Raw genomic sequence first — 22,749 nt, 5'->3', positions numbered from 1 at the left:
TGCGCCTATAATCCCAGCTACTCGGGAGGCTGAGACAGGAGAATCGCTTGAACCCTGGTGCGGGGTTGCTGGTGTGAGGGCCGGGGGGGCGGTGCGCGGAAGTTTTAGTGAGCCAAGAACACGTCACTTCACTCCAGCCTGGGCGAAAGAGCGAAACTCTGTCTCAAAAAAAAAAAAAAGCGTCCTCATTCTTTATTATGGCTACATGGCATTCCATTAAATGGATGTATCAATTTATGTAACCAATGTCCTGTGGATCAATGCTTGTTTCCTATCTTTTGCTGTTTCAAACAAGCCTATGATGAGAAACTTTGCAAAGGGCCGGGCACAGTGGCTCACACCTGTAATCCCAGCACTTTGGGAGACCGAGATGGGTGGATCACCTGAGGTCAGGAGTTCAAGACCAGCCTTGCCAACGTGGTGAAACCCTGTCTCTACTAAAAATACAAAATAAGCTGGGCATGGTGGCGTGTGCCTGTAACCCTAGCTACTTGGGAGGCTGAGGCTGGAGAATCGCTTGAACCCGGGAGGCGGAGGTTGCAGTGAGCTGAGGTCACCCCACTGCACTCCAGCCTGGACGACAACGAGAGACTGTCTGAAAAAAAGAAAAAAAACCCTTGTATGTATGTCATTTTTCATATATAACTGTAGGATAAGTGATTGTATCTGTAGGATTAATTCCTAGAAGAGGAATTGCCTGGTCAATGGATATTTTATATGTATATAAGATATACATACATATAGAATTTTGACATATATTGCTAAATTGCCCTCCATAATTATGAAACCAGTGTACACCCTCACTAACAGCATAATGAGGATACCCGTCATCCCACTTCTTGACCAACGCTATGTGCCATTAATTTTATTTTGCTTTGCCTGATAGGTAAAAAAAATGGCATTTCTGTACAGTTGTAATCTGCATTTTATTGATTGTATGAGGCTGAGCATTTTTTTCACAGTTAGGAGCCATTTTTATTTCCTGTGAGAATTGTCCATATCATTGCCTATTTTCCTGTTGATTTATTGGTTGTCATCTTAGTGATCTGTAGGAAATCTTGACAAAGTAAAGAAATTAGCTCTTTGCCTGTAGTATAAATTGCAGATATTTTTTCCAGTTCAGTGTTCGCCTTCTGCTTTTATTGGTTTTTGGTGTGAAGATAATTTTTATTTTCAGGCGGTCGAGTTTATTAACCTTTGATAACTTCTGGGTTTTGTGTCAGAGTTAGGGATTCGTCCAGCAATACTTTACATGCTTTCTACAGTTCTTCCAGCACTTCTATAGTTTTGTTTTTACATTAAAGAATTTCATGTATTTGTTGGGAGGCCGAGGCGAGCGGATCACGAGGTCACGAGATCGAGACCATCCTGGCTAACACGGTGAAACCCCATCTCTACTAAAAAATACAAAAAATTGGCCAGGCGTGGTGGCGGGCGCCTGTAGTCCTAGCTACTCGGGGGCGCTGAGGCAGGAGAATGGCGTGAACCCGGGAGTTGGAGGTTGCAGTGAGCCGAGATCGAGCCTGGGCGACAGAGCGAGACTCCGTCTCAAAAAAAAAAAAAGAATTTGATGTATTTGGAATTTATCCACTGAAAGATTCATCACTTTATTTTGCTCATTGTCTACCTACTTATATATATATTTTATTATTATTATTATTAATTTATTTTTTTGAGACAGAGTCTCACTCTGCTGCCCAGGCTGGAGTGCAGTGGTATGATCTCAGCTCCCTGCAACCTCTGCTTCCTGAGTCCAAGCAATTCTTCTGCCTCACCCACCCGAGTAACTGGGCTTACAGGCGTGCGCCACCATGCCCGGCTAATTGTTGTATTTTTAATAGAGATGGGGTTTTGCCATGTTAGCCAGGCAGGTCTCAAACTCCTGACCTCAAGTGATCCACCTGCCTCGACCTCCCAAAGTGCTGGGATTACAGGCATAAGCCACCATGCCCGGTCTTATCCCAGTAGTTTTACTGAGTAATCACCATCTTTCCTACATTTACCTGAGTACCATATTTATGGTTATTATTAATCCTTGCCAATTTGATGGTAGAAAAAAGTATTCTTTTTTGTTTGTTTGTGACAGTCCAACTCTGTCACTCAGGCACTATCTCAGCTCACTGCAACCTCCACCTCCCAGGTTCAAGCCATTCTCATGCCTCAGACTCCCAAGTAGCTGGGATTACAGGCGCACATTACCATGCCCTGCTATTTTTTTGTATTTTTAGTAGAGACGGGGTTTTGCCATATTGGTCAGGCTGGTCTCGAACTCCTGGCCTCAAGTGATCCACCTGCCTCAGCCTCCCAAAGTGCTGGAATTACAGACGTGAGCCACTGCACCCAGCCTAGTATCCCTTTTTTGCGTTCATTTTCATCTATTTGGCTATCCATATGTGAATTAATCATTTGTTTTCTATAACTATTTGTGTTTCTTCTTTTGTGAATTTCTATTTGTGCCACCCACCCTTTGTTATATTCAGGTTGTAGGATATTATGCTTGCAGGTATGTCCCTCAGTTTTTTATCCACCTTCAGTATTGTTTGTGGTTGAAGCTGTATCTGACAAAGTGCTTTTAATACTGATGTCCTCACTTGCGCTTCACAGCTTTGCTCTCAGGTAGTTAAAAGATAAGCTGAAGCACCAAGAGGTTCAGTAACTTTCCCAGTTTCACACAGTCTTCGGTACTAGAGCCCGGAATATCTGAAAAATGTTCTTCAGAGATGCTGGTTTCCATTTATACTTTTAACCAGTTCATTGTTTTGCAGGGAGTGTCACATTCAAGGCCTAACACTGAGGACATGTCACTGTGTCATGCTAACCGCTCGGCAGCCCTCTTCCACCTGGGTCAGTATGAGGTGAGTATCAGGATACCTGGTGTGAGTGGAGAGGATCCGGAGGGCTTCTTACTGGAGGACTAGACCTTCATCTCTGCTTCTTCCATAGAACACTAAAATCATGTCATGCTGCTATTGGTTGAATTGGAAGCACATTAATATCTACCTAAAGTCGGACCGGGCGCTCATTGCCTGTAATCTCAGCACTTTGGGAGGTCGAGGCGGGCAGATCACCTGAGGTCAAGAGTTCAAGACCAGCGTGGCTGACACAGTGGAACCCTGTCTCTACTAAAAATACAGGGATAAAAATTAGCCGGGTGTAGCAGCATGCATCTGTAGTCCCAGCTACTCAGGAGGCTGAGGCAGGAGAATCGCTTGAACTCAGGAGGTAGAGGTTACAGTGAGCCGAGATCGCGCCACTGCAGCCTGGGTGACAGAGCGAGACTCTATCTCAAAAAAATGTACTAGGCCAGGCACAGTGGCTCATGCCTGTAATCCCAACACTTTGGGAGGCTGAGGCGGGCGGATCATGAGGTCTGGAGTTCAAGACCATCCTGGCCAAAATGGTGAAACCCCATCTCTACTAAAAATACAAAAAATGAGCTGGGCACGGTGGCAGGCACCTGTAGTCCCAGCTACTTGGGTGGCTGAGGCAGGAGTATTGCTTGAACCCAGGAGGTGGAGGTTGCAGTGAGCCCAGATCGCACCACTGCACTCCAGACTGGCAACAGACTCTGTCTCAAAAAAAAAAAATCTAACTGAACTCGCTCTTTCTCCTGAGTCATTTCACTGATCACAAGTGACCGTATGGGATAGTGTTGATTGACAAGAAAGAGCTATGGGTCCGGGCACGGTGGCTCACGCCTGTAATCCCAGCACTTTGGGAGGCCAAGTCAGACGGATCACCTGAGGTCAGGAGTTCGAAACCAGCCTGGCCAACATGGTGAAACCCCGTCTCTACTAAAAATACAAAAATTAGCTGGGCGGGTGGTGGGCGCCTGTAATCCCAGCTACTCAGGAGGCTGAGGCAGGAGAATCTCTTGAACCTGGGAGGCAGATGTTGCAGTGAGTCAGTGAGCTGAGATCGTGCCACTGCACTCCAGCTTGGGTGAGACAGGACTCTGTCTCAAAAGAGAAAGGAAAGAAAGAGCTATGGGACATTCCATGGGGATGTGGACTGTCCAAGAGGTCAGCAGTGCTCAGTGTCAGGATCAGCCAAGTGACATGTTGCTGCTAATACTTCAGGTTCCAAGTGTTTGCAAAGTATACTGTTTGCTGCTTTAAATAAGTAGAGCGTGTTTAAGATTATCCCTGTAGTAATAGCTCAGCCTTCATAAGTGTCGTGAGTGCAAAAGGAAAACCTACCTTGAACTGCCCATGTCTCCCTGTGAGGTCAGCTTTCTGTGAATGACATTCTTCTCATCCCCTAATTGTTGAAACAGAGAAAAAGTCGAGGACTTTGTCAGTGGAGTTTTTGTGGCGTGATCTCTGCTCACTCCAACCTCCGCCTCCCGGGTTCAACGATTCTCCTGCCTCAGCCTCTGAATAGCTGGGACTACAGGCGTGCACCACCACGCCTGGCTAATTTTAAGTAGAGATGGCGTTTCACCATGTTGGTCAGGCTGGTCTCAAACTCCTGACCTTGTGATCCTCCCGCCTCAGCCTCCCAAAGTGCTGGGATTACAGGCGTAAGCCACTGCTCCCGGCCGTGTCAGTTGAGTTTTTAAAACAGGAAGTGACCAAAATCGGATTAATGTTTTAGGAGGATACCTCTGAGGCATCTGGAATTTGTATTAGAGAGGTCTAAGGACAAGCTCTAAAATGCCATTTTGTTACATCTGTTTCAACATTCTACAAAAATTCAAATTATACCCTAGTATTGAGAACTATTGGAATAGTAAGAAGTCCACACTTACTGCCCTTCAGACTAAAAGAGAAAAGCAGGAATCTAACCCTTGACCGTAAACAAGAAAGTCCTGGACTGCTGAGGCCAGTGATTAGGAAAAAGAACTTGCAATACATTGAACCCTTTATAACTTTTCTATATTGATTGTTTCTGTTTTCCTTTTTCTTTATTTTTTTTTTATTTTTGAGACAGGGTCTCTGTTACCCAGGCTGGAGTGCAGTGACTCGATCATAGCTAACTGTGATCTCAAACTCCTGGGCTCAAGCAGTCTTCCTGCTTTAGTCTCCTGAGTAGCTAGGACTACAGGTGTGTGCCACCAGGCCTGGCTAATTGTTTAATTTTTTTGTAGAGCCCAGGGTCTCATCTGTGTTGTCCAGGTTGGTCTCGAACTCCTGGACTCAAGTGATCCGCCCACCTCAGTCTCCCATAATGCTGGGATTACAGGCGTGAGCCACCATGCCCAAATGTTTTCCTTCTTACAATAATGATTATCATTTATTGAGCACATACTGTGTTCCAGGTGCTCCTTTTGGCATGTTAGATATATTATTTCCTTTTATCCTTAAAACAACACTGGGAGATATTATTATCCCTGTTTTTTAGATAAAATTAAGACACTGAGAAATTAAGTCGATTGCACAAGGTCATGTGGCTAGTAAGAGGCAGAGTGTATTTGGTTTTTTGTTTGTTTGTTTGTTTTTGAGACAGAGTCTCGCTCTTTGTCACCCAGGCTGGAGTTCAGTGGCATGATCTCGGCTCGCTGCAACCTCAGCCTCCCAGGTTCAAGCAATTCTTCTGCCTCAGCCTGCTGAGTAGCTGGGACTACAGGCACCCACCACCACGCCCAGCTAATTTTTTGTGTTTTTAGTAGAGATGGGGTTTCACCATGTTAGCCAGGATGGTCTCGATCACCTGACCTCATGATCCGCTCGCCTAGGCCTCCTAAAGTGCTGGGGTTACAGGCATGAGCCACCGCACCCGGCCAGCAGAGTGTATTTGAATGCAGGTCTGCCTGGACTCAAAGCCTGCCTCTTTTTTTTTTTTTTTTTTTTTTTTTCAAAGCCTGCCTGTTAGTCACCATACTATAATTCTTCTATTCATAAGACTTCTTTTTCCTTAAAAAATAGAAATATTTAACCCAGGGGCTGGGCGCAGTGGCTCATGCCTGTAATCCCAGCACTTTGGGAGGCTGAGGCGGGCGTATCATGAGGTCAGGAGATCGAAACCATCCTGGCAAACACGGCAAAACCCCGTCTCTACTAAAAATACAAAAAAAAATAGCTGGGTGTGGTGGCGGGTGCCTGTAGTCCCAGCTACTCGGGAGGCTGAGGCAGGAGAATGGCGTGAACCCGGGAGGTGGAGCTTGCAGTGAGCCAAGGTCGCACCACTGCACTCCAGCCTGGGCGACAGAGCGAGACTCTGTCTCAAAAAAAAGAAAAAAAAATTTAATCCAAAAACATGAAGCATAACAATATCCTCAACAAGTATTGCTCATCACTCAAAGCATCACACAGAACTATATGATTTTAATAAGCATGTGGTTGTAATTGTTCCATTTTTTAATAATCCTTAACTTTCCTATAGATTTTTGGAAACATTTTCAGTAAACATTGAAGAATAGGGACCAAGGGTCATTGTGGGATTTTCTTTCTGTTTTCAGACGTGTCTTAAAGACATTAACAGAGCACAGACACATGGGTATCCAGAAAGATTGCAACCCAAGATCATGTTACGTAAAGCAGAATGTCTGGTGGCCCTGGGGAGACTGCAGGAGGCAAGCCAGACCATCAGTGATCTTGAAAGGAACTTCACAGCCACACCAGCCCTAGCAGATGTCCGCCCTCAGACTCTGCAGAGAAACCTCCATCGTCTGAAAATGAAAGTACAAGAAAAGGACAGTCTCACAGAAAGCTTCCCAGCAGCTCTGGCCAAAACCCTTGAGGATGCGGTGCTGAGGGAGGAGAATGAACAACTTCCCAGTGCCTCATCATCCATCGGCTTATGTGTAGATCCTTTAAAAGGTCGCTATCTCGTTGCCACAAAAGATATTCTCCCAGGAGAGCTCCTGGTGAAGGAGGATGCTTTTGTGAGTGTTCTCAACCCAGGAGAACTGCCACCACCGCATCACGGCCTAGACAGCAAATGGGACACCAGAGTCACCAATGGGGACCTCTATTGTCACCGATGTTTGAAGCATACTTTGGCCACAGTTCCGTGTGACGGATGCAGTTATGCCAAGTATTGCAGCCAGGAGTGTTTGCAGCAGGCCTGGGAGCTCTACCACAGGACAGAATGTCCTCTCGGGGGGCTTCTTCTCACATTGGGTGTCTTTTGCCACATTGCCCTGAGGTTGACTCTTTTGGTGGGATTTGAGGATGTTCGCAAAATCATAACGAAGCTTTGTGATAAGATTAGTAACAAGGACATCTGTTTACCTGAAAGCAACAATCAGGTCAAGACACTTAATTATGGCCTAGGGGAGAGTGAGAAAAACGGCAACATCGTTGAGACCCCAATTCCTGGATGCGATATTAATGGGAAGTATGAAAATAATTATAATGCTGTCTTCAACCTTTTGCCCCACACTGAAAACCATAGCCCAGAGCACAAATTCCTCTGTGCTCTCTGTGTTTCTGCACTGTGCAGACAGCTAGAAGCAGCCAGTCTACAGGCCATCCCAACTGAGAGGTGTGTGAACTCCTCTCAGCTTAAAGCAGCAGTGACACCTGAGTTGTGTCCTGACGTGACTATTTGGGGAGTGGCGATGCTGAGACACATGTTACAGCTTCAGTGTAATGCTCAGGCGATGACCACCATACAACACACAGGTAAGAGGGAACCTGACGTTCCTGCTTTTCAATATTGTTCTCGATGGAGCAGGTGTTTGAGAAGAAAGAATCCCAAAGGAAAATAGGATTCAAACAAATCATTGAGCTAATGGGATCACTAAGCTGTCTTGTTTATTGTCACAATGCCATTAAGAAGCTATATGACCTTAAATTATTTGATTCTGCCAGGCGCGGTGGCCCACTCCTATAATCCCAGCACTTTGGGAGGCCGAGGTGAGCAGATCACAAGGTCCAGAGATCAAGACCATCCTGGCCAACATGGTGAAACCCCATCTCTACTAAAAATAAAAATAAAAAAATTAGCTGGGCATGGTGGTACATGCCTGTAATCCCAGCTACTCGGGAGGCTAAGACAGGAGAATCACCTGAACCCGGGAGGCGGAGGTTGCAAATGAGCCGAGATCGTGCCACTGCACTCCAGCCTGGCGACAGAGTGAGACTCCATCTCAAAAAAAAAAAAAATTATTTGATTCCGTTCTGCCTCAGTTTCTCATCTGTAAAATGGATAGTTTTATCCCAGCTAACTTTACAGAGTTGTGTAAAGCTATGTTTGTAAAAATTCTTTTTTTTTTTTTTTTTGAGACAGAGTCTCACTCTGTCACCCCCAGGCTGGGGTGCAGTGGCGTGATCTCAGCTCACTGCAAGCTCCGCCTCCCAGGTTCACGCCATTCTCCTGCCTCAGCCTCCCGAGTAGCTGGGACTACAGGCGCCCGCCACCACACCCGGCTAATTTTTTGTATTTTTAGCAGAGACAGGGTTTCTCCATGGTCTCAATCTCCTGATCTCGTGATCCGCCCGCCTCAGCCTCCCACAGTGCTGGGATTATAGGCATGAGCCACCACGCCTGGCTGTTTGTAAAAATTCTTTTAAAATTCTTTAAAAAGTCCATATTGCTGAAAAAAATTTTATTTTTTATTTTATTTTATTTTTTTTTTTGAGACAGAGCCTTGCTCTCTCCCAGGCTGGAGTGCAGTGGTGCAATCTCGGCTCACTGTAGCCTCCACCTCCCAGGTTCAAATGATTCTCGTGCTCAGCCTCCCAAGTAGCTGAGATTACAGGCATGCGCCACCATGCCTGGCTAATTTTTTTGTGTTGTTAGTAGAGACGGGGTTTTGCCATGTTGGCCAGGTGGGACTTGAACTCCTGGCTTCAGGTGATCCACCTGCTTTGGCCTCCCAAAGTGCTGAGATTATAGGCATGAGCCACTGCACCTGGCCTTTTAAAATTTTTTTAATAGAGATGAGGACTTGCTATGTGGCCCAGGCTGGTCTTGAACTCCTGGGCTCAAGCAATCCTCCCGCCTCAGCCTCCCCAAGTGCTGGGATTACAGGTGTGAACCACTGCACTCAACCCGAATTTTTTTGGTTATGAAGGAAAACTGTCTTAAATAAATAGTAATAGCAAGTTTCTTATAAGGTACATTCACAAAAGGCCTGACACAGTGGCTCACGCCTGTAATCCCAGCACTTTGGGAGGCCGGGGTGGGTCAAATCACTTACTTGAGCTCAAGAGTTCAAGACTAGCCTGGACAGCATGACAAAATACAAAAATTAGCCAGGTACGCCTCTAATCCCAGCCACTTGGGAGGCTGAGGCAGGAGAATCACTTCAGCCCAGGAGGCAGAGGTTGCAGTGAGCCATGATCGCACTGATGGACTCCAGCCTGGGTGAAACCCTGTCTCAAGAGAAAAAAAAAAAAATACATGCACAAGATTCTGTAGAAAGCTATATAGTTTCTCCTTAGGGAGGGCAGAAATAATAGTCAAACCAGACTGCAGAAAGAAGAGGCCCAGTAGTTGGGTAAGGTATCGAAGTCCTTTTTTTCTTTTTTTTTTTCTGAGATGGAGTGTTGCTCTGTCACCCAGGCTGGAGTGCGGTGGCACAATCTCGGCTCACTGCAACCTCTGTCTGCCAGATTTAAGCGATTCTCCTGCCCCAGCCTCCCGAGTAACTGGGATTACAGGCGTGCACCCCCACGCCCAGCTAATTTTTGTATTTTTAGTAGAGATGGGGTTTTACCATGTTGGCCAGGCTGGTCTCGAACTCCTGACCTCAGGTGAGCCACCCACCTTGGCCTCCCAAAGTGCTGGGATTACAGGCGTGAGCCACCGCGCCCGGCCAGATATCAGACCCTTAACTCAATCAGCTACTCTCTGTCTTCTCTTTCCAATTGAGAGATATTTCCCATTCTTCTAAATTTCCAGCCCAGCGCAGCCTTCCACCCCACACTGCAGCAGAAGCTACCAGCCTGCATAGTGCCTGTCCTTTGATCAGGTGGCCAAACCTCAAGGGGCCACCTCTAAACACAGACAAGCTGGCTCAGCCTGCTTTCCTGAACTGGAGCCTATAGGTAACACTACTTAAGATAGATGGGAAGGTTGGATGTGCCGAGAATCATGATCCAGCTTGACATCTCCAGGGTGACTGTGCTGACAACAGATACAACTATTATTAGAAAAGTGGCATTTGCAGTGTTTCTATTTTATGATCTTCATTTTAGCAGAAAATGTTTTTTGACTCAATCCGTTCATTATACTTTTCTTAATTTTTTCAATTAACTCTCTTGAGAGGGAGGAAACCAGGTGTTAGCTAAACCGAGTTTTTATAGACAGATGAATATTAAATGTGGCTTCACTAAACTCTACATGCTTAGCTCATTTGATCTTCTCACATTAGGTCATCTAGAATTTGTCAACCTGTTTTGGTGTGCATGTTTATGTTTAATTTTAATTCAGCAGGCAAGTTATATGGTATATAGGTATCTCAGTAGACGTGTTTTGGCCAAGATTCTCTTCCCCATCCTGAAGCTCGTGGAACATCTAAAAATAGGACTGGCCTGGTCGCATGATACTACTTAATCACATTTCAGGTTAGCCTGTGTTTTCCTCTGCCCTCCTTTGCTTCTTGGAGCCTTTGCTACCATCTAAAATATAGCTGCTGAGTATTTTTCCAGAATTAGGTTCTCCTTTGGGTATATTCACTTGTATTTTTTAATATACTTACTTTGTTCTGTTTTTCTGAACATAAAAATATATGGGGCTTCCCGATTAAATGGCAGAAAGTTACCAACTCTTGATTGCATGTCTTGCCTTTAAAATACTTAATAGGGCTGGGCGCGGTGGCTCATACCTATTATCCCAGCACTTTGGGAGGCCGAGGCGGGCGGATCTCGAGGTCAAGAGATCAAGACCATCCTGGCCAACGTGGTGAAACCCCATCTCTACTAAAAACACAAAAATTAGCTGGGCATGGCAGCGGGCGCCTGTAGTCCTAGCTACTCGGGAGGCTGAAGCAGGAGAATTGCTTGAACCTGGGAGGTGGGGGTTGTAGTGAGCCGAGATCACGCCACTGCACTCCAGCCTGGTGACAGAGGGAGACTCCATCTCAAAGAAAAAAGAATACCTGAAGCCAGCCACAGTGGCTCACACCTTTAATCTCAGCACTTTGGGAGGCTGAGGTGGGCGGATTGCTTGAGCCTAGGAGTTCGAGGCTTCAGTGAGACATGAGTTGCGCCACTGCACTACAGCCTGGGCAACAGAGAGAGACCCTGTCTCAAAAAGAAAAAAGAAAAATACATGCTTATTCTGTGGCTAATAAAAACTGGAAGAATAGATACATATCGTAATACTGGCTACTTGGGGTCATGGAAAGTGGTTTGGAGACATCGGCTTTATCTATGAGGTTCTAATGTTTTATGCATAATTTATTGTTTATGTAATGTTTTAAAAATATATACATAGAAGAAACAGTAGAAGCAAAAATACGAAAATCTGAGCAGTGATTAATTCTGAAAGTGGAAATACAGGTGATTGCTACTTTCTTCTTTGAACTTTTCTGATTTTTTAACATTAAAAACACTTATTCACACAGTGGTACCATTATACTATTAAATTTTAAAATGATTGTATACCTTTCCCATAGTTCTAGAGGAAAATACTTAAAAAAAAAAAAAAAAAAAAAGCTCACGGGCCAGGCACAGTGGCTCATGCCTGTAATCCCAGCACCTTGGGGGGCCAAGGCAGGTGGATCACCTGAGGTCAGGAGTTCGAGACCAGCCTGCCCAACATGGTGAGACCCATCTCTACTAAAAATACAAAAATTAGCTGTGCGTGATGGCAGATGCCTGTAATCCCAGCTACACGGGAGGCTAAGGCATGAGAATTGCTTGAACTTGGAAGGTAGAGGTTGCAGTGAGCTGAGATTGTGCCACTGTACTCCAGCCAGGGTGACAGAGCAAGTCTCTTAGATAGATAGATAGATGATTAGATAGATAGATAGATAGATAGATAGATAGATAGATAGATAGATAGCCAGGACGACAGAGCAAGTCTCTCTCAGATAGACAGACAGACAGAAGGCTGAGGCAGGAGGAACACTTGAGCCCTGGAGTTCGAGACCGGCCTGGGCAACATAGCAAGACCCCACCACTGGGAACAACAACAAACAGAGAACAGCCTGTTTCTATACTGTGTAAACTGCTCCAGCCTGTGGGGAAACCTAGAACTCTTTCCCAGTCATTTTAGAAAGCCGGTGATAAAAGCTAGAGACCAGTCTCACTTGTGAATGTAGATGTAGACACCCTGGATAAACCACTGCAGTGTCATATCTAGCAGTTTATTGAAGGAATAATAATTACATAACCAAGAAGAGTTTCTCCCAGAAAGGCAAAGGTATTTTAATTCGGAGGGATATGAAAGACGGCTTCGATAACAACAGAGACATGCCATGTTCTTAATGGAAGGACTGAAAACTTTGAGTTTCCTGCATTAACCTAATCAGTTTCATACCATTTCAAACAGAATCACAGTTGAGTTTTTCTGGGAACTTGACAACATTCTAAATTCATCTTGAATAAATGGGTGAGAATAGCCTTTTTTTTTTTTTTTAAGAGAACTGAAAGGTCTTAGTACTGTCAGATTTCATACGAGCATTAAAGCTACAAAATGAAAAACAACTGGAAACTGATGACAGCCCCCCAAAAAGGATTAGAGTCTTTTTCAAATCATTAACAACTTAAATATTTCAGAATTAAACCATCAATTATCTAGTTAAAGGTAAGTGAACATCTATGTAGTCTTAGGGTGGGAGAGGCTTTTTAAAATACTATAGAATGTCAAATTTAGGTAATTAAAAGATAGCTAGATTTAACTACTTAGGTACCAAATACCAAGAACACCATAATTGGTTAGGAAGATAAAGGATGGCCGGGCACGTTGGCTCAGGCCTGTAATCCCAGCACTATGGGAGGCTGAGGCGGGTGGATCACAAGGTCAGGAGATCGTGTCCATCCTGGCTAACACGGTGAAACCCCGTCTCTACTAAAAATACAAAAAAAAAAAAAAAAAAAATTAGCCTGGTGTAGTGGTGGGTGCCTGTAGTCCCAGCTACTTGGGCGGCTGAGGCAGGAGACTGGCGTGAACCTGGGAGGCGGAGGTTGCAGTGAGCCAAGATCACACCACTGTACTCCAGCCTGGGTGACAGAGCAAAACTCCATCTCAAAAAAAAAAAAAAATATATATATATATATATATATACAAAAATTAGCCAAGCGTGGTGGTGGATGCCTGTAGTCCCAGCTACTAGGGAGGCCAAGGCAGGAGAATCGCTTGAATCTGGGAGGTGGAGGTTGCAGTGAGCCGAGATCACACCACTGCACCCCAGCCTGGGCAACGAGCTAAACTTCCTCTCAAAAAAAAAAAAAAACACTGCACTGAGAGGCAGAAGACCTAATCTCCTGAACCTCTGTGTATCTCAGTGTCATCATGGACATGATGAGACTGGATAAGCCTCAGAGCCTCTGGGGAAGGCTGTTTGCAAACATGACCACAGTTTCTCCCATCCCTATAAGTTGCCTCTTTGCAGCTTGACATTGCTGCTTCTCTTGTCAAGTGGAGATTTTTTTCCCCTCCCCCTGAATCTGGGCTAGCTCTGTAACTTGCTTTGACCAATAGACAGAAGTGACCTTATGTGACTTTTGAATCTAAGCCTTAATTGCCTCCACTGTCACCGTCTTGGAGTGATAGTGTAGCCCTGTGAACAAGCCTGGGCTGGCTCCCTTGAGGATAAAAGACCAGGTGCCACAGAAAGGCAGTCATGTGAGTCAGCCCCAGGCAAAACCAGCAGAAAAAAAAAAAAAAATTCAACTGAGCTGAGCCAAAACTGCTGGGGTACAGAATTGTGAACAAATTGTCATTGTTTTAACAATCCCCCCAAAAAAACCTCATAAACAAAAATTAAGATGTAAATGGACAAAATGAGGGAATATCTCTAGCAACTATACAGCTCTTAAAATCAACTTTTAAAAATATGCATAGCGGCCAGGCACAGTGGCTCACACCTGTAATCCCAGCACTTTGGAAGGCTGAGACGGGAGGATTACTTGAGCCCAGGAGTTAGAGACCACCCGGGGCAACATGGCTAAACTCTGTGTCTATAAAAATACAAAAATTAGCTGAGCATGGTGGTGCGCGCTTGTGGTCGCAGCTACCGGGGAGTCTGAGGTGGGACAACGGCTTGGGCCCAGGAGGTCGAGGCCGCCGTGAGCTGAGATCACCCCATTGCAACAGAGTGAGACCCTGTCTAAAAAATAGCAAGATAAAAATAAAAACATGCATGATGATGAAAATCTAAAGCCGGGTTGTGGTACTGTTTGCCCAGTCATGTAAATTTCCCCCCAAAAAAGCACTGAATTGTACACTTAAGTGAATTTTACGGTAGATGGATTCTATCTCCGTACAGCTGTTGAAAGCACACGTGAGCAAGCACTGTATCGAAGTAGATAGTGATAAGTAAAAACGGTCACTCTCTAACCTCTCTAGGAATTAAAACCAGATACATTTGTTGGCCTGTCACGGCAGCAGAGTTGTTTTATTGGTTTTGTTATTGTGTTTTGAGACAGGGCCTCTGTCTGTTGCCCAGGCTGGAGTGCAGCGGCGTGATCTCAGCTCACTGAAGCCTCGACCTCCAGGGTTCAAGTGATCCTCCCTCCTCAGGCACCCAAGTAGCTGGGCTCAGGTGTGCACCACACCGGGCTAACTTTTGTATTTTTAGTAGAGACGGGGTTTCACCGTGTTAGCCAGGATGGTCTCCATCTCCTGACCTCATGATCTGCCCACCTTGGCCTCCCAAAGTGCTGGGATTACAGGCGTGAGCCACCGCGCCCGGCATGAATCTTTTTTCTTTACTTGAATCCCAGTTTAAATGCACCAGGGATGGGCATGGCTTAGCCAGCACTTTGGGAGGCCAAGGTGGGTGGATCACGAGGTCAGGAGTTCGAGACCAGCCTGACTAACATGCTGAAACCCGTCTCTACTAAAAATACAAAAATGAGCTGAGTGTGGTGATGGGCGCCTGTAATCCCAGCTACTCAGGAGGCTGAGGCAGGAGAATCGCTTGAACCCAGGAGGCGGAGGTTGCAGTGAGACGAGATCATGCCACTGCATTCCAGCCTAGGCGACAGAGCGAGACTACGTCTGAAAAATAAATAAAAAGAAATGCACTAGGGATATTAGCAAGGTACTGTTTGGTATAGAATCACTCCCTCTTTATTTTAATACAAAATGTCACAGATTAAATTTGGTTGAGGAAGTACATACATATTCCCACTTTCTATTATCTCTACTAATAGATGATTAATGCACAATACTGAGTAATTTTTAAAAATCAATACTTAATTTTTTAGAAATAATTAGCTATTCAACTCTGACATAAATACCCACACGGTTCCTGGGCCTACTTCTGTCAGAGGGTAATCTATAAATAATTCACAAAGCTGACATTACTCACTGTAGTGTGATCATTCTTTTCTGGAAAATTTTAGCAATGGTTCTAATATAGATTGCCAGTTATCAGTAGTTGGCAATGCAAGTCCACTTTTAATTATGCAGAGGCTGATTATTCAGACAACAAATTGTTCATGCCCTGGACGGCTCCTTCCTGCCACCTGCCTTTTAGCATTTTCACTGCTCATTAGCACATATACCAGAAGGTGGGCATGGGACAAGGGGGAGAAGAAGAAACAAAAATCAGCGAAGCACTTAGGAGAAGCTCTGATGAAAGATTTTAATACAATTTGTAGAATTATTAACTAGAATTGAGTCATTTGGATTCCCTGTGAAATGTATTTACTTGTTCTATTCTTGTTCTCCTTAGCAACAGATAGTAAAATTGACAACAAAATTGACAACATTATTCCTATATTCAGTGTTTTCCTTTATAAAACTTTTTTTTTTTTTTTTTTTTTTGGAGACAGAGTCTCGCTCTGTCACCCAGGCTGGAGTGCAGTGGTGCGATCTCGGCTCACTGCAACCTTTGTCTCCGAGTTTCAAGCGATTCTCCTGCTTCAGCCTCCCGAGTAGCAGGGATTACTGGTGCACGCCACCACGCTCAGCTAAGTTTTTATATTTTTAGTAGAGACGAGGGTTCACCATGTTGGCCAAGCTGGTCTCGAACTCCTAACCTCAAGTGATCCACCTGCCTCGGCCTCCCAAAGTGCTGGGATTACAGGCGTGAGCCTCTGCGCCCGGCCTATAAAACATTTTCACGTGGTGGTTCATAATACTTTGTTTATCCATCACATTTGTACCTAGACTATTTCTTTGGTGAATTTGTTTTTTTTGTTTTGCGAGACAGAGTTTTGCTCTGTCACCCAGGCTGGAGTGCAGCAGTGTGTTCTTGGCTCACTGCAACCTCCTCCTCCTGGATTCAAGCAATTCTCGTACCTCAGCCTCCCGAGTAGCTGGGACTACAGTTGCATGCCACCGTGCCCAGCTAATTTTTGTGTTTTTAGTGGAGACAGGGTTTTGCCATTTTGGCCAGGCTACTCTCGAACTTCTGACCTCAGGTGATCCGCCCACCTCGGCCTCCCAAAGTGCTGGGATTACAGGCATGAGCCACCATGCCCAGCCTGGTGAGTGGTTTTTTTTGAGATTCCTGGCATATATTCGGTAATATCACAATTATTTGATTTTTTTTTCCAGTTTTCCAGAAAACTGAATGTTTCCTTTTAAATACTGGTATTTTTTATCTTCCAACCTGTTTTGTTAGAAACACAATTTGCCTCATGCTTAAATTGAGGCTACTGAAGATAATTTAAGCGTTTCTGTGTGCCCAAGGTTATCTTTACTGTACATACTCCTAGGACAGATGGCTTTGAGAAAGACCAGCACAGGTAGAGCCTCTGGCTAAGTGAAATGTTACAGGTGGACTTTTAAAATGCTAATTATCCACCATGCTTTCTTTTCTGAAATGAACAAATTTTTTTTTTTTTTTTTTTGGAGACGGGGTCTCACTCTTGTTATCTAGGCTGGAGTGCAGTAGCACGATCTTGGCTCACTGCAACGTCCGCCTCACGGGTTCAAGCGATTCTCCTGCCTCAGCCTCCCGAGTAGCTGGGACTACAGGCACGTATCACCACACCCAGCTAATTTTTTGTGTTTTTAGTAGAGATGGGATTTCACCGTGTTAGTCAGGATGGTCTCGATCTCCTGACCTTGTGATCCGCCCGCCTCGGCCTCCCAAAGTGCTGGGATTACAGGCGTGAGCCACCGCGCCCAGCCAAAATGAACAAAATTTTAAAATAAACTATGGGCCTGAAAAGATCAACAAAGAAAAAAATAATAAATGTTACAATTATAGTAAAACTTTTTTTAAATTTTTATTTATTTTTCTTCAGACAGGGCCTGCTCTGTCACCCAGGCTGGAGTGCAGTGGTGCAATCCTGGCTCACTGTAGCCTCGCCCTCTAGGGCTCAACTGATCCTCCCACCTCAGCCTCCTGAGTAGCTGGGACTACAGGTGTTCGCCACCACAGCTGGCTAATATTTTAATTTTTTTTTTTTAGAGACCAAATCTAGCTGTGTTGTCCAGGCTGGCCTTGAACTCCTGGGCTCAAGCAATTCTTCTGCGTGAGCCTCGGGATTTCAGGCAGGAGCCCTGGTGCCTGGCCTGCTTAAATATATAAAGTTCGGGGTAGTAACTAGGTCGCTTGTTCTGTTAACCAACCAAAGACCAGATAAACGAAAGCCCTTGGGCTCTAAAAGTCTTTGGGAAGTCACCTCAACAGGGGCTCTGGTTTCTATGTGAGAACATTATGAAACTATCTAGAACACTCCCTACTTATCATCCCTTTTTTATTACTTTTTTATAAGTTCTTATCTTTGGCTATTTTGTGGTGTAGAGACACAGTCGTTAGGTTCCAGGACTCCAGTAGACTTTGTGTGCGTTCATCCACTTTGCTTCCTGGGGACTGGAGCTTGCCGTGAGTCATGTTCCATCTGATTTATATTGGATCTGGCTGTGGAGCCATGACTCACACGGGCTGCAGGCCTAGCTGCCCAGCTCATCTTCTGAGGAACAGAGGGCAAGGCCGGGGCTCATGTGCTGACACCTTTTTCCTTCTTTCCTCTTGCCCTTTCAGGATCTAAAGGGAGCATCGTTACCGACAGCAGGCAGGTGCGCCTTGCCACAGGCATCTTCCCTGTTATCAGCCTCCTGAACCACTCCTGTTGCCCCAATACCAGCGTGTCCTTCATTAGCACTGTCGCCACCATCCGGGCGTCACAGCGGATTCGAAAGGGGCAAGAGATTCTCCACTGCTATGGTGAGCCATCCCTCCGCACTGCCATCCTGCCCTTCTCCAACAGAAAAGGACAGGGGGACGCAAGTCAGCAAGCCACCAGGCATGTGACTTCACCTGTCTACTGTCTGCTTCCTGGAAGAGACAGTGAACACTTAGGCCAAAAACAAGGAAGGGAGGATGGAAGGAAGGGCCTTCGTGCTAGGGCCCTATTGCGGCTAAACTATGTCTCGCTGTTTAATCACTATAAACTTCCTATTCTGAAAATGGGCTAGGAACAACTTCTTGGCTTCTCTTTCTTCCTGTCTCAGCAACTTGGAAGCTTATTTTAGTATCCAGTTCCACAAATATTTGAGTAAAGGTTAGCTGTCACATGATAGGTAATTGTCCAGACCCTCTGCTAAGCTGAAGGTTTTTAAGTAGTGTTTGACTCTCTCTTGCTTTCAATATTGGCTGAGGGTGATCTCCCTCCAGGGCCTCACAAGAGCCGGATGGGGGTTGCCGAAAGGCAGCAGAAGCTGAGGTCTCAGTATTTCTTTGACTGCGCCTGTCCAGCTTGTCAAACTGAGGCACACAGGATGGCTGCAGGGCCCAGGTGGGAAGCATTCTGTTGCAACAGTTGCGGAGCGCCCATGCAGGTAATTCTCTCTTCTGTCTCCTCCACTTTTCCTGGAGGTCATTTTCCAGCCCAAGGGTGATCAGTGTTTAGGAGGAAGCCATCAGGGACTTGTAAGTGCTGAGACCAGTAATATCACCTCCATTTTAGCCAGTCATCCCCATACACTGGTTCCCCTCCAGAGAAACCACAGGGAAAGGTTCAGTTTAGTAATGTTTCCCTTGTAAAGGACAGAAGATCCCATCTGAACTGGTTTGGGATTTGGGGGAGACTGGGAATTTATTTGCTCAAGTCAGTCATTGAAAAGTCCCAGGATAGGCTGGGCACAGTGACACATGCCTATTACCCCAGCACTTTGGGAGGCTGAGGTGGAGAGATCACTTGGAGGCCAGGGGTTCAAGACCAGCCTGGGCAACATAGCAAGACCCTGTCTCTGCCAAAAAAAATGTTATGAGAAAAATTCCAGGATAAGGCTGCTTAAGATACAGCTTGATCCAGGGGCTTTCTGTCCACCCCTCTCAGCTTCATTTTCTCTGTGTTAGCCCATCCTCAGACAGACTTCCCTCTTACGATACAGGATGGCTGCCAGCAGCCCAGCCTGCGGATCTCCTGCCAAGGAGGATAAGAGCACATGCCACTCAAACAGCAGCCTGGGCAGAGATGTTACTGTGTTTCATTGACCTGGGAACTGTGGCTGGAGGAAAATTAGACATAGTTTTCCTCCAGCCATTTGGGCCAGAGGAAGGAGCCATATGTGAGCCACATGCCACACCCTCAGCTGTAGGGCAAGGGCCATGGCACTGAGGGTGAGAGGGATCCTCATGAGAAACTGGGTTGGGTTGCTGTTGCCAAATGAGAAAATAGATATCGGCCTTTGAAACACAGCAGATGTCCACCTCGGAGGTTTCCCCTCTGCCACAGGTGCCATATTCTTCTTAGGGGAGTCATGAGTGAAAGGCAGAGCTGGTTGTGTTAGAAAGCTAAACTTGCAGACCCAAGGTCAAATGTAGGACGATCACACCTAGCACCTTTTTCTATTAGTTTTTTTTTCTTTTTTCTTTTTTTTTTTTTTTTTTTTTTGATATGGGGTCTTGCCCTATCACCCAGGCTGAAGTGAGTGCAGTGGCACGATCTCTGCTTACCACAGCCTCAACCTCCCAGACTCAAGCAATTCTCCTGCCTCAGCCTCCCCAGTAGCTGGGATTACAGGCATGCACCACCACGCCCAGCTAATCTTTGTATTTTTAGTAGAGACGAGTTGGCCATGTTCTCCATGTTGGCCAGGCTGGTCTCGATCTCCTGGCCTCAAGCGACCCACCTGCCTCAACCACCCAAAGCGCTGGGATTATAGGCGTGAGCCACCACGCCCAGCCTTTCTATTGGTTTTCTTTTTTTTTTGTGAGACGGAGTCTCTCTCATGTCACCCAGGCTGGAGTGCAGTGGTGCAATCTCGGCTCACTGCAAGCTCCACCTCCCGGGTTCACGCCATTCTCCTGCCTCAGCCTCCCGAGTAGGTGGGACTACAGGCACCCGCCACCACCACGCCCGGCTAATTTTTTGTATTTTTAGTAGAGATGGGGTCTCACCGTGTTAGCCAGGATGGTCTCGATCTCCTGACCTCACAATCCACCCGCCTCGCCCTCCCAAAGTGCTGGGATTACAGGCGTGAGCCACCGCACCTGGCCTTCTATTGGTTTTTTGAGGACTTTTTCATAACTACTAGAAATGTTTGTCATCAAGGCCGGGCACGGTGGCTCACGCCTGTAATCCCAGCACTTTGAGAGGCTGAGGCAGGCGGATCATGAGGTCAGGAGATCGAGACCATCCTGGCTAACACGGTGAAATCCCGTCTCTACTAAAAATACAAAAAAAAAACACACACAAAAATTTAGCCGGGCGTGGTGGTGGGCACCTGTAGTCCCAGCTACTCGGGAGGCTGAGGCAGGAGAATGGCGTGAACCCGGGAGGCGGAGCTTGGAGTGAGCCGAGATTGCACCGCTGCACTCCAGCCTGGGCGACAGAGCGAGACTCCGTCTCAAAAAAAAAGAAATGTTTGTCATCTAAAGTCCTGGCCCCAAAAAGTGACGAGAGGGGCTATAGAAGTGGAAAGAAATTGTGCACTGTACCAGTTCTGTTCCAAAAGTGAAATCTCAGGTGGGATCAGCTACTGCTGATACACTTTATTAGGATTGCCGCCATTGCCGCCATCAAACCAAATTCACTCAGACTTTCGTCACGATGTATTGTTACAGGAGTCTCTTTCCCCCATGAGGTAAGAAACTATGGAGCAGTCCTGTAATGTAAGCACAGGCGGTGTTGATAACCGACCCTGGCATTGGAATAAAGAGAAAACTGACTTCCGCAGGGAGATGACGTGCTGCGCTGTGGCAGCAGATCTTGTGCAGAATCTGCTGTCAGCAGGGACCACCTGGTCTCTCGGTTACAGGACCTTCAGCAGCAGGTCAGAGTGGCCCAGAAGCTTCTCAGAGATGGTGAACTAGGTGAGACTGGCTCTCTGCTTTGGTCCTCCAGCCCCTTCCCTTTTATTTGTTCTGATACCGTTTTGGACTCAGGGATGCTCAGTACTGATGGGAGAATTGGATGTAATTATCCCCATGCCAGCCACAAGATGGCTATATAGGCCAGTGAGTCCAAACCCTGACCAGCTTTGTTACTGTGGGGCCCTTGAAAAGGGGCCAGGTGATTTCGGCTGTTGTTTACTTCTGCATCTGATTGCTAAGTTGAAGTACCCCTGCCAACTAACAGGTCATCGCTGACATCCGTGAGCTGTGTGCAGTTCCAGAAGTTGAGTCTCATTTATTTTAATTCCAGGGCCTAGTGATGTAACTTCCTAGAAGGGCGGTTCTTCCCTCCTCAGAGCTAGTCTCTGCTAGAGAGCAGTGGGGCGTGGGCCCAGCTGATAGGAGTGTCTTCCTTTTGTCAGAGACTTGCGGAGCTCCCCATTGCCCTTGAAAACCCTGCCTTAGAGCTTGACGTCATGGGATTTTTATTTACCCTGCTTTATGAAAGTTGACCTTTAGCTTAGATTTCAGGGTCAAGAGAAATCATGGCCGTACGTGGAAGGTAGAGTTGGTCGAGTTGGGAAGTTAATGTTGAAAATACAGTGTAAATGTGGGGAGGCCTCCCCTAGTGCCTTTCTCCACTGACAGAGAAAACAGAAGAAAACAGCAGCTTTATTGGAACAGACATTGTGCGTTGGTGACAACCCAGGGAGGCCAGGGGGAATTTCCACATTCAGCCCAGCTGATTCAGAGGATTTGAGACCTGGATTCTCATTCCTAGGACTGGGCTTCTGTCTATAGTGAGATGTCTTTCCTCTGCATTGACAGAGCGAGCCGTTCAGCGGCTGTCGGGGTGCCAGCGTGATGCCGAGAGCTTCCTGTGGGCAGAGCACGCCGTGGTGGGAGAGATCGCGGATGGCCTGGCCCGGGCCTGTGCTGCCTTAGGTACAGCATGAGCCTTCACATTCTGCATCAGGAACAGTCTGCTGTGGGCGCTTCGCCGTGGCCCTGGCCTTGTCTGCCTGGTTACCCCCCGCTCTGTAAACTGAGGCTGCTCCCCTTCTCATTCCATTTCCTCCCCCTGAAAATATGCATCCGCAGTTGACAGTGGTTCTTTTCTGGAACAAGATTTTTCTCTTCTCACAGGAGACTGGCAAAAGTCAGCCACCCATCTACAGAGGAGTCTCTGCGTGGTGGAGGTTCGCCACGGGCCGTCCAGTGTTGAAATGGGCCATGAGCTCTTCAAATTGGCCCAGATCTTTTTCAATGGGTGAGTCCCTTTCCCACTTCACAGGCACTTCACTGGGCACACACTGTTCCTTTCCTAGGCTCTTCTGGGTATTACTTTTTTTCTATGGTGTTTTTAAAAGCATGTTGAAACTTCTTTATTTCCTCTTTAGGAGAGATCTTTGCCTTCTGTTTTGCTAACAAACATAATGCTTTAGAAT

General features: G+C 46.1%; 1 protein-coding gene across 5 annotated transcripts in view; it reads left to right on the top strand.

The window, feature by feature from the left end:
- The window catches only part of SMYD4 (SET and MYND domain containing 4), a 50,234-nt gene that overhangs the window by 22,467 nt on the left and 5,018 nt on the right, over window positions 1–22,749 (top strand). For 2 of the 5 annotated variants that reach the window (XM_019013310.4, XM_055367124.2), the window contains 7 exons: window positions 2,766–2,855; window positions 6,401–7,568; window positions 18,005–18,187; window positions 18,638–18,801; window positions 21,145–21,280; window positions 22,130–22,246; window positions 22,448–22,571. In XM_019013310.4, coding sequence (XP_018868855.3) covers window positions 2,766–2,855; window positions 6,401–7,568; window positions 18,005–18,187; window positions 18,638–18,801; window positions 21,145–21,280; window positions 22,130–22,246; window positions 22,448–22,571 — 1,982 coding nt within the window. Of the gene's footprint in view, window positions 1–2,765; window positions 2,856–6,400; window positions 7,569–18,004; window positions 18,188–18,637; window positions 18,802–21,031; window positions 21,052–21,144; window positions 21,281–22,129; window positions 22,248–22,447; window positions 22,572–22,749 lie in introns of those variants that run through there. The other 3 variants (XM_063700496.1, XM_063700497.1, XM_063700498.1) reach the window with 3 other exon arrangements.

The sequence above is a fragment of the Gorilla gorilla genome, chromosome 19, assembly GCF_029281585.2.
Source record: "Gorilla gorilla gorilla isolate KB3781 chromosome 19, NHGRI_mGorGor1-v2.1_pri, whole genome shotgun sequence".
NCBI lineage: Eukaryota > Metazoa > Chordata > Mammalia > Primates > Hominidae > Gorilla > Gorilla gorilla.
The sequence above is the reverse complement of the archived record's forward strand: the minus strand, read 5'-3'. Positions and strand labels throughout refer to the sequence as shown.